At 42.3% G+C, this 19,491-nt stretch overlaps 2 protein-coding genes across 3 annotated transcripts; one reads left to right on the top strand and one right to left on the bottom strand.

Annotated features, from left to right (window-relative positions):
- Nucleotides 1–6,044: 6,044 nt before the first annotated feature.
- LOC131685841 (thioredoxin-related transmembrane protein 1) lies at nucleotides 6,045–8,349 on the top strand. Of its 2 annotated transcripts, none has more exons than XM_058969828.1 (3): nucleotides 6,045–6,498; nucleotides 6,684–7,041; nucleotides 7,109–8,349. In XM_058969828.1, exons 1-3 carry the CDS (start codon nucleotides 6,344–6,346, stop codon nucleotides 7,553–7,555), a joined length of 960 nt encoding a protein of 319 aa, XP_058825811.1. In that variant the 5' UTR covers nucleotides 6,045–6,343; the 3' UTR covers nucleotides 7,556–8,349. The 2 variants fall into 2 exon arrangements, with proteins under 2 accessions (XP_058825811.1, XP_058825812.1); XM_058969829.1 differs by having other exon boundaries at nucleotides 6,047–6,498; nucleotides 6,684–7,020.
- LOC131685840 (uncharacterized) lies at nucleotides 8,346–10,038 on the bottom strand. The gene has a single exon (XM_058969827.1). The coding sequence runs from the start codon at nucleotides 9,770–9,772 to the stop codon at nucleotides 8,672–8,674; it is 1,101 nt and encodes a 366-aa protein (XP_058825810.1). The 5' UTR covers nucleotides 9,773–10,038; the 3' UTR covers nucleotides 8,346–8,671.
- Nucleotides 10,039–19,491: the final 9,453 nt, after the last annotated feature.

Genomic DNA, 19,491 nt, shown 5'->3' on the forward strand with positions numbered 1-19,491 from the left:
TCCCGTCTCGAGCCACAAGCCCCTGGCCACCTGCACCACGAGACAGCGTGGGCGCGGCCGAAATGGTGGCTCCGGTGACGAACGAAGAACTACGCGCAGTGGCTAGTTCCCTAGCAACGAACAAAGCTCCAGGACCGGAAGGAGTTCCAAACAGCGCTCTCAAGGTAGCTATCATAACGAACCCGAACATGTTTAGGCAAGCTATGCAGAGATGCCTTGACGAGAGCCGATTCCCCGATAGATGGAAAAGGCAGAAATTGGTGCTGTTGCCGAAGCCCGAGACGCCACCAGGCGACCCATCGTCGTACAGACCAATCGGTCTGATCGACACGACTGGCAAATTGCTGGAGAGGATCATCCTCAAAAGGCTAACCCCGTACTCAGAAGGTACGGACGGCCTGTCAAGCAATCAGTTTGGTTTTCGAAAGCGTCCACGGTGGACGCTATCAAGTCAGTGATAAAGACTTCCGAGATAGCGATCCAACGGAAAAGGCGAGGCATCCGATGCTGTGCGTTAGTGACACTAATGCACGCAAGCTGGGATGCCATCGCACTCTCGTTACACCGGCTTGGCCTACCGGTGGGTCTGTACCGGATCCTGGAAAGTTACTTCCAGAACCGCGTACTGCTATACGAGACCGATGCCGGTCAGAAAAGGGTTCCTATTACCGCCGGAGTCCCGCAGGGCTCGATCCTAGGCCCGGTATTATGGAACCTCATGTATGACGGGGTTCTGAGACTAATGTTCCCTCCTGGGGTCAAGATCGTGCCGACGGCGTAACCTTGGAGGTCTACGGGGAGTCAATTCCTGAGGTAGAACTAACCGCAGAACACGCGATCAGCACGGTGGAGGAATGGATGAGCGCGAGAGACATGGAGCTCGCTCAGCATAAGACGGAGGTGGTTATCGTCAACCGCAAGTCGGCACAACATGCAGTTATCCATGTGAGAGAAGTCGTGATCACCTCACAGGGGAGTCTGAAGTCTCTCGGAGTCATTATAGACGACAAGCTGACTTTCGGCAGCCACGTCGACTGCTGTTGCGGCACTATCGAGGATGATGTCCAACAGCTCAAAGGTGTGCACCAGTAGACGTAGGCTACTGGCAGGCGTTGCCGTATCTATCCTTAGATACGGCGGCTCGTCCTGGTCAAGAGCACTGGGGGTAAGCAGTTACCTGCAGAAACTGGAGAGCACCTACCGCGTGATGTGCCTCAGAGTGATATCTGCCTACCGCACGGTTTCACACGATGCATCCTGCGTGATAGCGAGCATGATGCCAGTCGGGCTGGTTATCCGAGAAGATGAGGAGTGCTTTGAGCTGCGTGGCATTAGAGGAGCCCGCGAGCGCACCAGGGTGGCTTCGGTCGCCAGATGGCAACGTGAGTGGGATAACTCCTCGAAAGGTAGATGGACCCACCGGCTGATACCTAACATATCGAGCTGGGTGGGTAGACCCCATGGGGAAGTTCACTTCCATTTGACACAATTCCTGTCAGGCCATGACTGCTTCCGACAGTACCTCCACAGGTTCGGGCACGCGGAGGTCCCCGTCTACCCTGACTGCCCAGGTGTTGACGAAACTGCAGAGCACATACTGTTCTTCGTCTGCGGCTGGGACACAACTCCTGATACCTTTATTCAGCGGGTGTGTCAAGCGATGGAGAAGTGGAACGCAGTCTCGACTGCAACCACTCAGATTGCCTGCAGGCTACAGAGAATCTGGCACACCGAGCAACAGGCGACGGGCACGACTAACTAGTGATTGGTTACTTGGAGCGGAAAGGTGAGTGAATGGCCTGTTCATGCTGAGGCAGGTTTGGCGCAGCGATTGGCAACCGCGTAAGACGTAAACCCAGCAACCCCGAAGCAAGGCAGAAGAGTGAGTGAACAAGCGTGTATATGGACTGCCTCTTGCCAAGAAGGGAGGGTCATAGCGTGGTATGCTGGGACTTCGCTATTGATACGTCGTGGCGTGGCAGAGGAGTGAAGGGTGAGCATCCAAGTCGGCCGCACATGGTATAGAGTTCTACAAGATGACGACACGAATGAACTCATGATGAATGAAGTTCACGTTTGACAATTTTCGGTGGTTTTTTTAATTTGTTAATTGCGTGAGTGCGAGTGCAACGGGTGCTCATCTGTTGCATTCGAGCTCACGTAACTCCCATGTAAACAAACCACCGAGAATTGTCAAACAAAGTTCATCCGGCTCATTTTGCGGGGTTATGTCGGATGGTGTAAAACCTAATGTTAGAGGTTGCCACAAAAGTAAGCCTCACAAGGTACGAAAAAGGTGAGCACACAAGTAAGCCTCGCATGGCGTGGTAGGGGTGAGCACAAAAGTAAGCCTCACATGCAGTGTTAGAGAGTGAATCAAGGTGTGACAGAGCGAGCACCCAAGTAAGCCTCATACAGAATGTATGAACGCATGAGCGACAGTGAGTTAGTACATCAAGTACAGCCATACCCCCAGAAGTAATACCGGGAGGTAGTCCCTGAGGAGAACAATGGCGGAGCCCAATGGAATTTAGTCGGTATTACCTTGTTCATGGTGGAGCCCGACACTCCAGTACACTCCGTGTGGTAGCTTGGCATCTACTAAGCACGTGTACTGTGCGTAAATTGAATTCTCCAATGTAAAAAAAAGGAGGCGTGTACGCTAACCATTGATTGTTAATCTATGAGGTCTATTGATAAAGAATGTTTCGCCACGAACTGTACCAAGGTTCTGTTTTGCTTTTGTGCTTGATAAAAAAAATTAAATTGAGCTCAATATCGGGCTTTTAAACTGTATGCTACAATTATAATCTAGTAACATTCACTCCTGGGCGGTTTTCACTCCTCAGGAGCCAAAAAACCATGAGTGATGAAATCATGGATTTTAATGACTTGTCAAACTATGGTTTTTTTCAACGCATGCTGATTGGAGTGATTTTCGAAACAATGCTCAAAACATGTTGTGTTTTGACAAAATGACCCTTATCTCAGACAGTAAACAACATATCGAAAATAATAATGTCAATTTGTCATATTAGGCCTATCATTTGAAGCTAATTTCGTTAAGATCGGTTCAGCCGTTGCTTAGGTAATTACAAGACATAAGTGTACATACATACATACATACATACTCACACACACATACATATATTTTCCCAATTTGTCGAGCTGAATCGATTGGTATATGGGACACGGTCCTCCGGGCCTCGGAAACAGTTTGCATTTCTTTTGTAAAAAATGTAAAGCGTCGATTTTTCCATTGTTACATTCCTTTACAACCTTTCTTTTCTATGCAATAATCGATTTTACAATGATTGTAGAAACAACAAACTTGATTGTATTTTTGTTGTATGTTTTCCAACATATCAAATTCTTCGACATTGTTTTTCATTGTGATGAAAATCGTTGTAATTTCGTTATACATTTTCATTCGGGTTGTTGTTGTCCATTTGAAGTAACTTTTGATTTATTTAACATCAACACAGTTGCAATGTGTATGGACATATATGTATATATGTATACAATCCTGTATAATAAACAACCACTAACATCTAATACACGCACACAGCGATTATCCACCTGATTTGACCTCATTTGGCAAAAATTTTACCCGATTTAACTTCAATTTAGCGCTCACACAACCAGGGATGTAATGCACCTCAGAGCAAATAAAGAGAAGAATAAAAAACGCTCTTTGCACTTTTCATGCTCTCCTCTTTCACAATAAACCTCTTCACTCCGTTGTGTGTTGCTCCCATACGTGTATTCTACTCCATGGCTGCACACCTCAAAGAGTAGAAATAAAGAGGCTCTTTAGTGTGAATCTTGGTCCCACGCGCACGGAAGCAGAGAAGGCAACCAAAAACATTTTAAAAACGTTCTTTCGATCAAACTTTTTCTGAATTGTAGTTTGATTCGCCTTCCAACCTGCTTGCCGGTGAGGGGAGGCACAAAAAAAGTTGCTCTTCAAAGTGACTCTTTAGCGGACCCTACACGGGACAAGAATATTGTCAACAAAAATATTGACAAGACTGCTTCAATCCGTCAATCTCATTTGATTTCTACATGATATATATTCAAGACACCCTTACACGATCAATATATTGTTCAATAATCGATTTATTGTCAATATTTCCGCATGTGCAGGGTCCGCTTTTGAACGAAATTGTGCAGCTCTTGGTGCACACATCTTTCTCTTTGTGCGGCCGTTCTGCACATCGCAGTGTTTTATTGCCGCTCTATTTTTCATTGGTGCACGGATACGAAAAACTACCAAAAGTTTAGCTCTTTTGACTCAATCTCGGGCTATCGTGGAATAAGGTAAAATTAGGTAAACCGTGGTGAAGGTAGTTTCCCTTTAACCACAGCAAAAACCACAACTCATTGACAGGTTTTTTTATACTCAACCTTGAGTTAAATATGCCTAAATTTAAGTTGAATCTACCTTATTTTGAGTATACCTCAACTCAAAAGTACCTTATTCCATGGAAGGCCTCGACTGAGTCGAATCTCTCTCTTTGTTTTTGACAACACTAATAAGTGCGAAAGCGACGCAAAACTCAAAAATACCTAAATTTAAGTTAAAATAACTTATTCTGCGGGTTGTTTTCCGTGTGTATTTCGCTCTTTGTGGCACATTGTAGGTTTGTTCCAGTACCAGGAGAAACTGGAAGTGCTCCGGAGAAAATCGTTCCTGTACTCTCATCTTCACTTTTTTCTTCTTCTGGTAGCAAACCGGAGTAAAAAGGACCAAGTATTTTTAGCTTCTGTTTGCACCGGAGTGACTTCCGTGTACTGGAACAAACCTTGTGTGAGCAAATAACAAGCCTGAACACAACATTAGTCATGAACTAGTCGATTAAACGAACTTGTTTACATTTCAACGCTTTTTTTGTGAAAAGGGCGATATTTACAAATGTAAACATAAGTTACATGCGAATGAGGGCTTTGAAACACAACAAATTAACCTAAAAATTTGGATTCTACGATATTGCATTCTTAAACTACAGCAAAAAATACAACAGGTGAAACTGTATTTTTGTTTATTTAAAGATACTTTTTTGCTAGCAGTTTAGAGGCGAAACTGTTTTTTCGTATTTTCCTAGGATTTTTCAAGCTGATACCAGCTGTAAATAGTAACAATGATTGCTATTGAAAAACCCGGACGAAAACGGTGGTGTAAAACGGTAGTTATTGTAAAAATACGTAAGGGTGATACTTCGTTGCTTCAATGCTGATAGGTGGAACCGAAAAAGTAAACAATCGTCAAAGGGGCGATACTATCATTTTGTCAATTTCAATAGCAAAAACAACTTTTAATTTAATAATTTCAAATACTTTATGAAGTTTTGGGTTTCGATCACTGAATCATGCAATCTAGGATGTAAAAAACACAATAGTTCTTAAATAGGAAATAAAACCAAGTCTGGAAATATTCACTGTTGATTTTCTTTGAATGGTGTCACCAACGTCGTTGGTGTCACTGCTAGTATCGCCCTGTTCAAGAAAAAGCGTTGATTTTGTTTATGTGCCCATTTGAAAGGTTCGCGACCCCAATTAGCACTGGGACCTCTTGACATGTTTGTCTAGATTTCCGAGAGCATCCTTTTCGTGAACAACTCGACATCTATCATTGAATAGAAACACAAAGGAAAATGGAACAAACGCTTTCGCATCCCAGTCAGAAAAGTTCATCAACGACCTTCATTCGTAGAGCTGATCCGTTCAACAGACAACAAATCTGGAGAAAATTTAGAATAGAACGTAAGTAACAATGAGAGATTCTCTTTGGGGTCTTTCTCTTCTGTTCATTACTCTTTGCATAATATTCTAGTAAAAACCATCGGCTTTCGATATGTACTGAAAAATTAGTGCAAAGGGTAGCGCAATTGTAAAGTAATTAATAGATGGAGATTCATGATAATAGTCGAGCGAGTATAATAGAAAATTGTTCAGACATACTGTTTCGCTTGAGGAACCCTATTTCGATCATCGCACCGCAGTTATTTTCATTCTATGCGAAGCTTTTGCGAACCCCTCCTGCAAGAGCACAGAGCAGAACAAAAACAAAACGACGCCACATCGCGCTCGCAAACGGCAGCATAGAGAAAAATAAGACAATCAGAAAGAAAACGCCACACATCTGCAGATTCTTTTTTGACGTCTCTACACACAATTTTTTCCAGAGTCGCGAGTGCAGAAAAAAAGCAAGAAGAGTGCCAGCCGCAAGGAAAAAGATTTTTCCCCTTTGCCCAGTGCGTGAAAAGAGAAAATCTGTACACGTTTTCCGCGTTCTACGTCGTGCCGATCGTTCCGCTGCTGACTGATCACAAGTGACGCATAAATGCCTCGACCTGTGCGATTCCTGTTGCTAGCGGCGGCACTGACCGGTTGTTGGTTTGCTTCGATCGGTCCCGTCACCGCAGCCAAGTCGCACGTCATCGAACTCGACGAAAGCAACTGGGACCGGATGCTGAAGGAGGAATGGCTGGTGGAATTGTAAGTACGGGGGTTTGCCATTCTATAGGAACTTGGGACATTCGATTTTTCTGATTGGCTTAATTATTTTTATCACTTTGTTGTTCTGTCGTTGACTGATGATTATGATAAGTATACAGTGGAATGCTGTGTAGGTGTGTGACTGGTTAGACAATGTTTTAATTTTGGATCATGTATCATTCTAGCTACGCTCCTTGGTGCCCAGCCTGCAAGAGTCTTACCCCTATCTGGGACGATCTGTCCACCTGGTCGGACGACCTGAACATCAAAACTGCCAAAGTCGATATAACCACCTCACCCGGTCTAAGCGGTCGATTCTTTGTCACAGCGCTGCCTACAATTTTCCACGTCTTGAATGGTGAATTCCGCCAGTACAAGGGACCACGAGATCTCAACTCGCTAATGACTTTTATAGAGGAAAAGAAATGGCAAACTTTGGACCCGGTTTCGGCCTGGAGCAAACCTGACTCGATCCAGATGTCAATAGTTTCGCAGTTTTTCAAGTTGTCACACTTTTTGAAAGTAAGTAAAGATTATATGAAGGTGAGTAGCTTTGCTGCTGCGGAATGTTCAACTAACGTATGTCTTTTTTTTGCTTCGGTACTGACAGGAGGTAAATCTCATGCTGTCTAAGGAATACGGTCTACCAACTTGGGGTGCATACGCACTGTTTGCTATCGGAACCATTCTACTTGGAGCGATTCTAGGATTGATACTGGTTTGCGTCATTGATTTTATGTTTCCACCAAAGTCCGCCCAACGGAAAAGTTTCTCCGAGCACAAGAAAAGTTTGAAGCAGGAATCCGTTCACGAAGAACTAGAAGGAGATGAACTGGAGGATGAGGATGAGCAGACCGGTGTTCAGGATGAAGAAGGAATCGAGGATGATAATGACGAAACTTCCGAAGGGGAAAAGAATTCCGGATCGGATTCGGAAGAGGCACCGGAAAGTGAACAGAAAGAAAATGTTTCGGCTCCAGGTAGCCCGAAAGGCGATAAGAAAGATGCAGCTGGTAGTCCAGATGTTCGAAAACGTAAATCTCGGAAGGCGGACTAAATTTACGGGAGTGTCGTAAGCAGGGAGTGATGAGTAAGAGGCCAATCTCCAGTTGGAAAGAGATAATATTTGTTTTCATTTCTATTTTGAATGTTGGTTATGAGAACGATGGATGAAAAACTACTACAAGCGCCCAAAAAAGGTCAACGTTAAGAGACTTATTACACACAGAGAAAAATGTTTAAAAAGAGGGAAACAAAACCACTTGAATTACTCGTACATACTTTAAACGCGATGAGCGAAGTAGGCATAAAGCGTAAATAGCACTAATTTATGAAAAAAAAATATTTGGAAATATGTTTCATATTTCAGAATATGAATCGATGAAACAAACCATGGACACGACAACAAAAAACAGCGAGCATTTAACGAAACTCTTCGTCGAATTCCATCATAAAAAATCTTATATATTTCATTTTTGCTTATATTGAGTGATACTAACGAATAATTCCTTCTCTTGCTTTCCCTAAAATATAAGTTCTCGATTTAAACTACAGTCACGGTCCACAAGCTAACAAAACGTGACCTTTATTTTAAGACGATACGTTCTAATAACTTATAACACTGATGCTAAATATTCTTGCTGTTTGATATTTGCATTTATGGTATCAGTTCTACACAGTTGCCTATTATATGTATTTCTTAACAACAATATAAACAGAAGTCGTTAAATGTACTACTTCGCTGCGACGTCAACTAAAAATTACACCAAACACACACATACACCTACAATAAGCATTCACGGTGTCATTATGTAAGCGAAAGAATTCGAAATAAAGTAATTTTGCCAAAAATGCAAACTGCCTCTTACTGCTGGTACATTGAAGAGAGTCATATAACCAATTTATTTAATCCTGATAGGAGTAATTTGAGACAAGAACGTAAATATTTTTTATTTTAATTAGACAACCCTCAACACAAATTTTGTAGAGGGACTATTAGTAACTATTTATTTGCAAATTATTGTCGTTTATAAATCGGAGTATATTCATTTTAGTGTATCGTATAACAATGTTTCTTCTCAAATATTCCCTGTCTGTAGCGACGAAGAGTAAAAAATATAAATTTGCGTTCCACGCGCAGATCCCATAACGATTACAGATCCCAAAAATCATTCTACGAATGATTGCCTTGCCGTAGTTTGTTCAACCGACTGGCCTGCAGACGCTTAAGTGCATCCTGACGTTTCTGCTCTATTTCACGCTTTGTGCATTGCCGCCGATCACTGGACGGCACATCCTCGCTCGGACGTACCGATACTACAACATCGCGAGGAAGTCGCTTCGCTCGGTTGCTGCATCCTGGTGAGTTAACCTTCGGACTCGGTGATTCGGGCATAGACCGGTGTCGCGTCAGTGTACTGACTCGTCTGGAATTTGATCCGGGCACATTTTTAGTTACGGACTCCTCAATCATTTGCGAAGCTTTAAGAAGAAATGAATCCGAGTCGGAATCGTTCAGTAGCTCATCGCTGTTCAAATCGAAATCTTCAGTTGTTCGGCTTTTAAAAAGGCTTCTTTCTTTTCCCAGTTTATTCTCTTTGCCTTGAGTGAAGGTTGGTACCGATTTTTCTCGCAAGGGTCGACATTTTTCGTGAGACTTCTTCCTTTCAATTGCCTGGCTGGCCTGCAAAAGCAAACAGTCAAGCTCAGAATCATTGAAAGAATCCGTTTGAAAAGATTTGGGTATCTTAGGTTCCTCTTTCTCTATGCCCGGAGAGGACGGAGGCGACGCTGGTGCAATCACATCGATAGACAAGTTTTTCTGCTCCAAATCGGCGTCGTCAGTTTCGTTCGCCTGTAACATTTTTAATTCGGATTGAAACTTATAAAACCCCGTCAGATGACTGGTTGATCTTCCACTCTGCCCGGAAGAAAATTCTGAATCTTTGTTGGAAACAAAAATTTGACACGCCAAAGGCCGTTTTCTCAGGTTACTTGCAACGGCCCGCTTTGGGCTGTTCCAGGCCCATGCAACTCCAGATATTGAGTTGTTGATATCCTGTGACATGGGTATCGGAGAATTCTCACAATCGTACGTTGCGGGCGACTCATTCTTATAGGACGATCGCTGACGTCTGCTTTGTGGTGTACTGTAACTGAAACCTGCACTTGAATCGAGTCCACAAGTTGATCGGGCACGATCTCCGATCGGAGATTTCGGCGATTCTGATCTCCTAACTAGGGACAAACTAAATCGGCTTCGTCTTGAGGACATCGTTCCGTTGTGAGAATGAGCACTTATTTTGATGAAATTCCTTTATTTTGTAACAGTTTATAACGTCTGAAGAGTGAAAACACAACAATAATTGCGAGCTGTTTTGATCCAGTCCTAACCTCAAATTAGTTATTCCACGAGACGTTTCTGATCAGCTGTTTTTTACTGTTTATTTCTTTTGACGTTTCTCGGTCGGGTCTTCGTTCGACAAAATTGTTGGATTCGATGCAACATCGAACGAATATGATTATCGATATCGATATAGATTTTCGTCGGACGGGTTTTCTGTTTGGGAGAAAAACCCATCCCAGCCAATAAAAAGGCAGATGAGGAGATTCAGGCGAAGCGGAATATTTTGACATCGCCCGGTAAACGAAAAGGTGGCGGGGCAGGTTAAACTACACTGAAAAAACTTAACACGTTAACATCATGTGAAAACCTGTTGAATTATTTCAATCCACAAACACATGAAATGCACACGGTTGCCACTTGAATATCCGTTCGAGTGTGGGAAATATGGTTTTCAAATGAGATTCATGCGAACATGGTGTGAAAAGCACATTGTTTTACTTATAGATTTCATTGGCAGAAGAATCGCTGAAATCAATTAGGTCATTAAGCTATATATAGTTTTCCGTTCCATTCAATAAATTTTAGGTCCAATATACATAATATAACATTATTTCAAAAAAAAACTTCGTTGTAATACGTAAAAACGATTTTTTTGTTTTTTTTTAAATAAATCTTATGTAAACTTGACAACCATACATAGGAAAACTGCGGTTGTTTACATCTGGCCTATCAGGACAACACCCAAAATGAAAAAAACTATATGCAATGGATGGTGTTTATGTCAAATAAAAATAACCCTCCGGGAAAACCGAGAAAACATGCCCTAATTTTTTCTGACAGGGCATCAATTGTCGTGAAATTCGATATGTCAAATCCTTCCTATAGTGTCAAATCCAGACTGTCAACATATTTCTTTATTTTAAATTTTAATATTATTTTCAAGTTTCCTGAGTTGGAAAAAAAACATTGTTGCAATCACGAAAATCAGCTTTATCGATGTAAGTAATAAAAAACGACATTTTTTCTCATTTAATGACCCAATTGTTTTACATGTAGAAATGCACTACATGTTTTTCATGCGAAAGTCATGTGGAAAGCTCATATTTTACGGCTCAATAGCATGGCAATGAACATTCAATGGGTAAATATATTTACGTGGAATTTGTTTGAGTTCAATTTGAAACACCACATGAATTGCTTTTTCATGGATTTTCAGGTGAAATTCAAAGGGAAATCATTTATTTTACTTTTGAACATGAGAACACACATTGAAAGTGATGTTTGATTGTATATGGTTTTATAGTGTCGATTATTTTCAGTGTAGATGCGGGTGATCAGTAGCTATTGAAAATTTGTTCTAGGCTACAATGATAAAAATCCGAAAGTACATTCTATTTGTTTCAACCCACAAAAACCCATATGAAGAAGAAATGCTAATGTTTTCACTCATTATCACAAACTATGTATGCACATTGCGCACACATAAGTTATATATGCGTATTGTTATAGAATCGGGTTTTATGTGCCTTAAAGTTATAAAAAGTGAATGTAAGATTAATATTTCTTGTGTATGCATACATTAGGTTTATGTGCCAGCAAATAGTGTCTACATGCCACCGCTAATTGCAAAAATCTATGTGTAAAATTAATAGAGATAACATTTACATTTTTCATTCATTCCCGCCGTAACTTACCGCTTACTGTAAAGGGGGGGGGGGGACTTTGCCACCGTGACCGACCACTATTCAGGTTATCTTTTGATACTGCCCCTGTTTACTCTATATGTTACAAATCACCTGAATCCAATGTAGTTGGAAGCGAGTTGATTGTTTATCCACATGTGTCTATAGTTACTACATTCTATAGTTAGGCGGAGACAAAAACTGGTAAAATGGCAACTGTGTTCTCAGAAATAAAATTCTGGCACCCCGTGCAATTGTTCAAACTTTACAAAACGCTCCTTATTACAGTACTGAAACGAACTATTTAATCAATTAATAACGTAAACTTTGCAGCAATGAAGTGCTTAAAAACTGCGCGAACAGTTCTCGATGTCAGATAAAAAATGTGGCTTATTTTCGTTTCCCGAAGCAGGAAAACTTAAGGAAAGAGTGGCTTGATTTTTGTCAACTTGCAATAGATTTCGTTGTTCCGGAAAAGGCTAGATTATGCAGTGTATGTTATTGCTTTTATTGCTTGAGAAGTTATATTATCCATTTTTAACAGCTCCACTTTGATGAAAAAAGTTTATATTTGTCTCCAAGCGGTAAAATTTTGAAAACCAGTCATGCAGTTCCGGTTTTTCGAGATGTTCCGCAACTGCATCTGGCATCGGCAGATTTTCGAAAAGATGAACGCTGTGCTCCCGTTATTTCCGGAAACGATCAAAGCATTGCAATTCAGCACCAAATAGGTTTGCGAAAAACCGAGCAGGCCCTACAGTACATTCACATGGAGTTTTTGGATGAAGCATTTCTCCATCCTGAAGGACTGGGCGGTATTGAGCTTGGCAAACAGTTGGTGTTAGTAGAGAGCTGTGAACAATGCAGTGGAACGTTAAAGTGAGCGGGTTATTTTCTATATTTAGTTTTTTTTTAAATTAACTTATAAAATATTTCAGCAACCTTCAAGAAGAGAACAAGGCATTAAAAAGAAAATTGGAGGATGTGCAGGCAAAAATGACCACCGACCAATTCCGTTTAATGACCGAAAATTTAAAAAAAATTAAAGAGTGGTCAGAGGAAAGTATTGTAGAAGGTCTTCAATGTAAATTTTCGTGTGGATCGACAGCATATGAAATCGAACGAAAGAAGCGGTTTCTGCCTAGTAGTCGAACATTAAGAGAGCGACTTCAGTCACTTCATTTCGAAAGCGGCATATTGGATGAAGTTTTCAATCTTCTGCTCCACAAAGTAAGCTGCGTTAGTGAATCCGACAGAAATTGTGTTCTGATTTTCGACGAGATGGCCATTCAACCCGGATTAAATTACTGTAATAATTTGAAAAGATTCGTAGGTAATAACACCCTTCCAAATCACTCAGGCTTAGCAAACAATGTCCTAGTTTTTATGCTGGCTGGGCTCAAAGCAAGGTGGAAACAAATCGTTGCTTATTTTTTCACGGGTGATAAAGTCGAACATGGATGTTTAAAATCGATTTTGTTCGACGTGGTCCGAAAAACTGAGCTGACCGGTCTTCGCGTGCATGCAGTAATCAGTGATTGTGGAGGTATGCCTATTTATATGACCTAACAACCTCTCGAGTTTCCAGCTGTTTAAAAAAGCCATACATTTTAAAATCCTAGTTATTTGGAACAGTATGATTACAGTTAATCTAGAAAAAATTAATTAAAACTATTAATAATAACTTGGTGATATACACACTCCAACATTAAAAGACAAAAGCAAAGCTCTTGTTTATTTTGATAAATTTCGTAGATGATTTGCCAACGACGCTATGCTCGCCCCCAAATCAATTTTTGCTTTTGATCAATTCTCGCTAAGCTAATTTATAATCTACTTTTTCTATTCATAATGCCAGATAGTGTACATGTATTCAAAAGCATGATCCAAGGCTGGATTGCGAACCGCACTATTGAGATAGACATGCGAATTGTGGAAGCGAGTGGTTTAAGTACGCCTATGGCCGATATTTTCCATTTAAGAGAGCTGGTTTTGTATGAACAGGGCTGCGATCTCCGTATGGCATGCGGATTAAAACTCGAAGATGTGGACTTCTCAAAAAGTACCTCCAATTTTGAGAAAATGAAAGTTAAAAACTCCACGAAGTACGTGAGTCATGGAATTGCAGCTGCACTACGATTGTTCAGTGATGAAACTGGGAGGAAAGATGTAATGACAACAGCTTTTTTGATAGATCAAATAGCTTACTGGTTCTCACACATGACCACTCGTTCAATTCAGCTAGCGTTTAGCAAAAGAAATGAAAATTCTTATGCCACTTTGGTTTCATCATTGAATACGTTTCGGTCCATCATCTATAGCTGTAAAGTTGGGTCCGAGAGGAGATGTAAACCATGGCAATCCGCAGTAGTAATGGTGACCGACAGCATGCTCAGGCTTCAAGAAAAGTTTTTGCGTGACGAAGGATTCGATTTTTTTCTTGGTGGAAGATTGACACAAGACTCGTTGGAAAATATTTTCTCTCAACTCAGAAGTCGGCAAGGTCGGCCAAATGCACTACAGATTAAGAACAACCTTAAGCTACTCACGGTTTCACAATATCTTAACGATATTGCAGCAACCTCTTACGAATGGGACGAAAGCGATTGGTTACTTGATTTTCCCAAACAGCTAGCAACTAAACGCACACAAGAAAAAAAATCGAGTGATGTCTGTATTGAATCTCCAAATATTTGCGAAAATGAAGTACCATCTGATGACGAGAATATGATCGAGGAATGTAGTGCATTATGTAGTAGATCATCTGAACAGAACGTCGTATACTATCTGTCGGGTATGATTATGCGTCAGATATCGCTTCGATCTCAAGTTTGCAATTACTGTATAAAATGCTGTACTTCAACTGAGATTCCTATGGATGATGTTACATTTTTTACTAAACTGAAAGATTACACAGGCAATGCATTGACATAAAAAAAAATATCGACCATCTTCGACTTGTGAATACTAATTTGGACAAAAACTTATTCAGACTTATGTCAAATATACCTGCAGCCCACATGCCAAATTGCCATCAAATCCGTGAAAAAATAATTAAAAAATACATAGTCTTCCGTTTACGAATCAGCCGAGTCACTGTTCCTCGCGAAAAACGTCAGGATAGTAAGTCGATGGCAATATAAAAATGTTTTATTCTTTTTTTTAATGTAATTTGCTTTTTTGTCATATTAAACCTCAATTTAAACTAAACTATATGTCACACTTCAAGCCAGAAAACATTTTATCAAAAATTTGCAGAAACAATAAATTAGTGTTTTTATTATCACCACGATTTCAATACCTCCTTCACATATTTTCAAAAACATAACATTTTGTGACGTCATGCTCGATTGGCTCCGGCATTTGACATGTTCAATTGGCTCCGCTCAGTGTCTCCGCCTAACTATGAATGTAGTAACTATACATGTGTCGTCTTAACCGGGTAGTACATTATTAATGTAGCCGAGGATTCGTTTGGGATAGGTATGCCATACTTCGGGAGGTATCATAAGAGGCCTTTCGAAGTATCGCTTTCTTCGAAAAAAAAATAATGGTGCACAATGACAGAGGTTATATTCCGAGCACTCGAGCTCGTAGTTACAGAATCGACAAATGTCTCCATTACTTTTGCCATTTTTCAGGTGATACTTGGCAGGACAATGTCCTGTAAATAAACCTGCGATTATACGTAAGACTTTTCATTTTAGATCCGACCATTGCTTGTCGAGCACCTACTACGTTCATTTATTTAGTTCAACATCAATTTCATGATAACACCGAATCAAAATCCTCCACATGTTCGGCCGATAATGTCCATGTAGTCCGCGATGCATACAAATTGGCTGGATTTCGGGAAGATCGTGCCCCGGCTGTTGAGCCCGGCTCGTCGCATCACACCTTACAGAGTGATGTTGAATAGTAGACACGAGAGTCCATCACCTTGTTTCAGTCCCCGTCGAGATTCGAATGGACTGGAAAGTTCACCCGAAATCCTTACGCTGTTTCCCAGTAAACGGAAAGGCGGCTAGGCAGGTTAAACTAGATGCTGGCGATCGGTAGGCTATTGAAACTTTGTTCTAGGCTGCCCGCCGTAACTTGCCGTTCGCTGTAAAAGTAGTGTGGGTTTGTACACCGTCCATTGTTGCTTTGATCAGTCTAGTCAGCTTCCCGGGAAAGCTGTTTTCGTCCATGATTTTCCATACCTCTACGCGGTCGATACTGTCGTATGACGCCTTGAAGTCGATGAACAGGTGAAGATGCATTGGGACCTGGTATTCACGGAATTTCTGTAGGATTTGCCCTACGGTGAAGATCTGGTCCGTTGTCGACCGGTCATCGATGAAGCCGGCTTGATAACTTCCCACGAACTCATTTACTTTAGGTGATAGACGACGGAAGATGATGTGGGATAGCACTTTGTAGGCGGCATTCAAAATGGTGATCGCTCGGAAGTTCTCACACTCCAAATGGTCGCCTTTCTTGTGAATGGGGCAGATCACCCCTTCTTTCCACTCTTTCGGTAGCTGTTCGGTTTCCCAGATCCTGAACAACTTTTCCGGGCTCAACTTGATGAGTTCTGCTGCGATACCATCTTTGCCAGCTGCTTTGTTGTTCTTGAGCTGTTGGATGGCATCCTTAACTTCCCTCAACGTGGGAGTTGGTTCATTCCCGTCCTCAACTGCACTGACGTAGTCAAATCAACGTTGGTCAAATCCTCCGTTGCCTTGGCCATCTGTACCTACATTCTCCTCGCCGTTCAGGTGCTCGTCGAAGTGCTGGCTCCCGTCCTTATCGCTACATATTTCGGCTTGCAGCACGAAGCCTTTGCGGGATGCGTTGAGCTTCTGGTAGAACTTCCGTGTATCTGGAGAACGGCAAAGCAGTTCCATTTCCCCGTACTCCGCTTCTTTCAGGCGGCGTTTTTTCTCCCGGAAGAGGCGTGTCTGTTGCTTCCGCTTCTGTTTGTATCGTTCCACATTCTGACGGGTTCCATGCTGCAGCATGACCGCTCGCGCTGCATTCTTCTCCTCCAAAACCGCTCTGCACTCCTCGTCGACCCAATCGTTCCGTCGTCTCCGTTCCTCGTACCCGACAATGTCCTCAGCTACGTTGTTGATGGCTGCTTTTACTGTTCTCCAGCAACGCTGCCTCGCGGTGCTGCGCGTATGCAGTGGCGACATCTGGATGCTTCAGTCGTTCCAGATCGTACCGAGGCGGCCGTCGGTACCGTACATGATTAATGACGGATAGTTTTGGGCGCAATTTAACCATCACCAGGTAGTGGTCAGAGTCGTTGTTAGCGCCACGATAAGTCCTGACGTCGATAATATTGGAGAAGTGCCGTCCATCGATCAGGACGTGATCGATTTACGATTCCGTCTGCAGCGGTGATCTCCCCAGTTAAGCTCAGCCGGAAATGAACCGGAATTCTGGCTGGTTCCAGTTCGTATTCCGGCTCCAGTGACACAACCGATTCTAGTTAGAATCGGTTGTTGCACTGGAGCCGGAATACGAACTGGAACCAGCCAGAATTCCAGTTCATTTCCGGCTGAACTTTACTGGGTCCAGGTGTAACGATAAGGGAGGCTGTGCTGGAAGAAGGTGCTACGAATGACTATATTCTTGGAGGCGGCGAAATCAATGAGTCGAAGGCCGTTCTCATTCGTCAGCTGGTGAGCGCTGAACTTTCCAATCGTCGGTCTGAATTCCTCGTCCTGGCCTACCTGAGCGTCCCCAATGATGATCTTGACGTTGTGGCTTGAGCAGCGGTCGTATTCTCGTTCGAGCTGCACGTAGAAACCGTCATTGTCATCATCGGTGCTTCCGGAGTGAGGGCTGTGCACGTTTATTAGGCTGATGTTGAAGAAACGGCTCTTGATCCTCAACCTACACATTCTTTCGTCGATCGGCCACCAACAAATCATGCGCCTTTGCATATCGAGCATCACAATAAAAGTTGTCCCTAGCTCATGCGTATTGCCGCAGCTCTGGTAGATAGTATGATTAACTCTAAACGTTCGCACCATGGATCCTGTCCAACACACCTCCTGCAGCGCTACGATTCCGAACCCACGGTCCTTGAAAACATTGGCGAGTACGCGGGTGCTCCCGATGGAGTTGAGAGATCTGCAGTTTCACGTTTCGAGCTTCCAATCACTAGTCCCTTTTCGTCGCAGTGGTTGTCGCGTTCTTATCTTGTTGACTTTTCGCTGCGATTGATTTTTTACGGCTAGCTCGCAGGGCCTGACACAAACCCCCTAACTTTCCGGAGGACCATAGTGCACAGTTGAGCTTAGAGTCCTTCACTGGCACTCGGACAATGATCAGCCGCCCCTAACATGGGGAACAGACGCTGTTTTGAGCCGCTCCTCCTGGAGATACGACGCTCAGGCGCTTAGGCTTGCACCAGCAACCCCCCCCCCCCCTTCCCTGTCAGCCTAGTAGTACCCACCGGGGTTGGTTACCCGATCTTCCCTAAGATTGCTTGTAGTTCCCGGCCAGTACCACGGGGAGGTAGGGATAGGAGTTGCTGGGAAGAGGCTCTGTCTCACGCATTACCAAGCCTTTACCGAGCCGCCTACTACGTTGCGGCAGTCGTTTAGTAGTTGATCTCTTGCCCAAGCTGAAAGTTCGCTTTTTTTTCGCTTGCCCTAGGTCATTTGTGTAATTCCTTGATAAGGATTTTTGACGGCGAACTGCCACTGTTAAGTTTCCGATGTTTTCACAAAACTAGCGCATTGATAGGTTTTTAGCCTCTGTCAGCTCAGCGTTATATTTGGTAAGAATGGTTCTGTAGCCTGACCAGTTAAAAAAAATTCTTTTATTGAACAGGCGCCTAGCTTCCTTCCTAAGCGTTGCTAGATTTTCATTCCACCAATGAATATCACTTCATACAGACTTTGTTACAAAAGTGCCACTGTCATTATAGGCGGTTATGATTCTCTTTAATATGACGTTTGCCGCACTATCCAGATCTGCTGGAGATTGCAGCTTACTCCCCGTTCTTTTCGACTGTTCCAGGTGTGAGCGGAATACACACCAATTTGTTTTCCTTATTTCCCTGTGTTTTTGCATTGTGAGTTTATTGGCTTCCATGGCGAATATTATGCGTTTGTGATCCGACAGACTAGGTTCGTCTGAAACGTGCCGACTCTATTTTTTCCGGTATTTGAGCTGCATAACTTGAGGTCCAGTGCTTCGCTCCTAAATGCGTTCATAAAAGTAGATACACCATCCTTTTGTTACATGCATTGACATCATTTCAATATTAATTCGTCAAAAGGGCGAAAGTGTTTTTTGTAAACAAACTTGTTTCGTTCATTAGTTTGCTGCAGAATGGAATTTGATGAAAAATACGCGTTAATGTAAATTTTTACCCTTCGTAGAAGTAATTTCAATTGTTTTCTGCTTTGAAATTATAGTAAATTAAGAGAAACCATCAAAATAAAAGTTTGTTTACAAATCTTATTCGCCCTTTTGCAAATTTAATATGGATTTGACGAAAGGTATTCTAACAGGACTCACCTTTGGTATTTATATCCGTGCTATACTATGCCAATGAACATCGCCCAATATACCCCATATTGGGCGATGTTCATTGGCATGAAATCCAATGATGAAGGGCTTGTTTATACTTCTGCAGTAGTTTATGAGGGCATCGATTTCGAAGGAGGTGCTGTATCCGCATCACCAGGGAAGTAGACAGATGCGATCACAATCTCCTGCTTTCCCCTAACCGTCGGTTCCTCCACTGATATTGCAACGATGTCTCGTTGAATGAATTCTGTAATTGGAGAGAATTTTATTGCTCTGTTAATGAAAACTGCAGCTCTTAGAGTTGGCTGGTCGTTACAATATACGAACCTGTGAGCTGAGGAATTTAAACCAAAGATTTTGTGTTTAGTTGCCCACGGCTCCTGTAGAAGAGCGATGTCTAGATGCTCTTTTATAAACATCCGAGCGAGG

Source organism: Topomyia yanbarensis, chromosome 2 (assembly GCF_030247195.1).
Source record: "Topomyia yanbarensis strain Yona2022 chromosome 2, ASM3024719v1, whole genome shotgun sequence".
NCBI lineage: Eukaryota > Metazoa > Arthropoda > Insecta > Diptera > Culicidae > Topomyia > Topomyia yanbarensis.

What these genes read in the sequence shown, in the direction of transcription:
- LOC131685841 (XM_058969828.1), top strand. Translation starts at nt 6,344, where the DNA reads ATGCCTCGACCTGTGCGATTCCTGTTGCTAGCGGCGGCACTGACCGGT. An exon ending in GAGGAATGGCTGGTGGAATT is followed by an intron (nt 6,499 to 6,683) that starts GTAAGTACGGGG and finishes GTATCATTCTAG; the next exon opens with CTACGCTCCTTGGTGCCCAG. An exon ending in TAAGTAAAGATTATATGAAG is followed by an intron (nt 7,042 to 7,108) that starts GTGAGTAGCTTT and finishes CGGTACTGACAG; the next exon opens with GAGGTAAATCTCATGCTGTC.
- LOC131685840 (XM_058969827.1), bottom strand. Translation starts at nt 9,772, where the DNA reads ATGTCCTCAAGACGAAGCCGATTTAGTTTGTCCCTAGTTAGGAGATCA.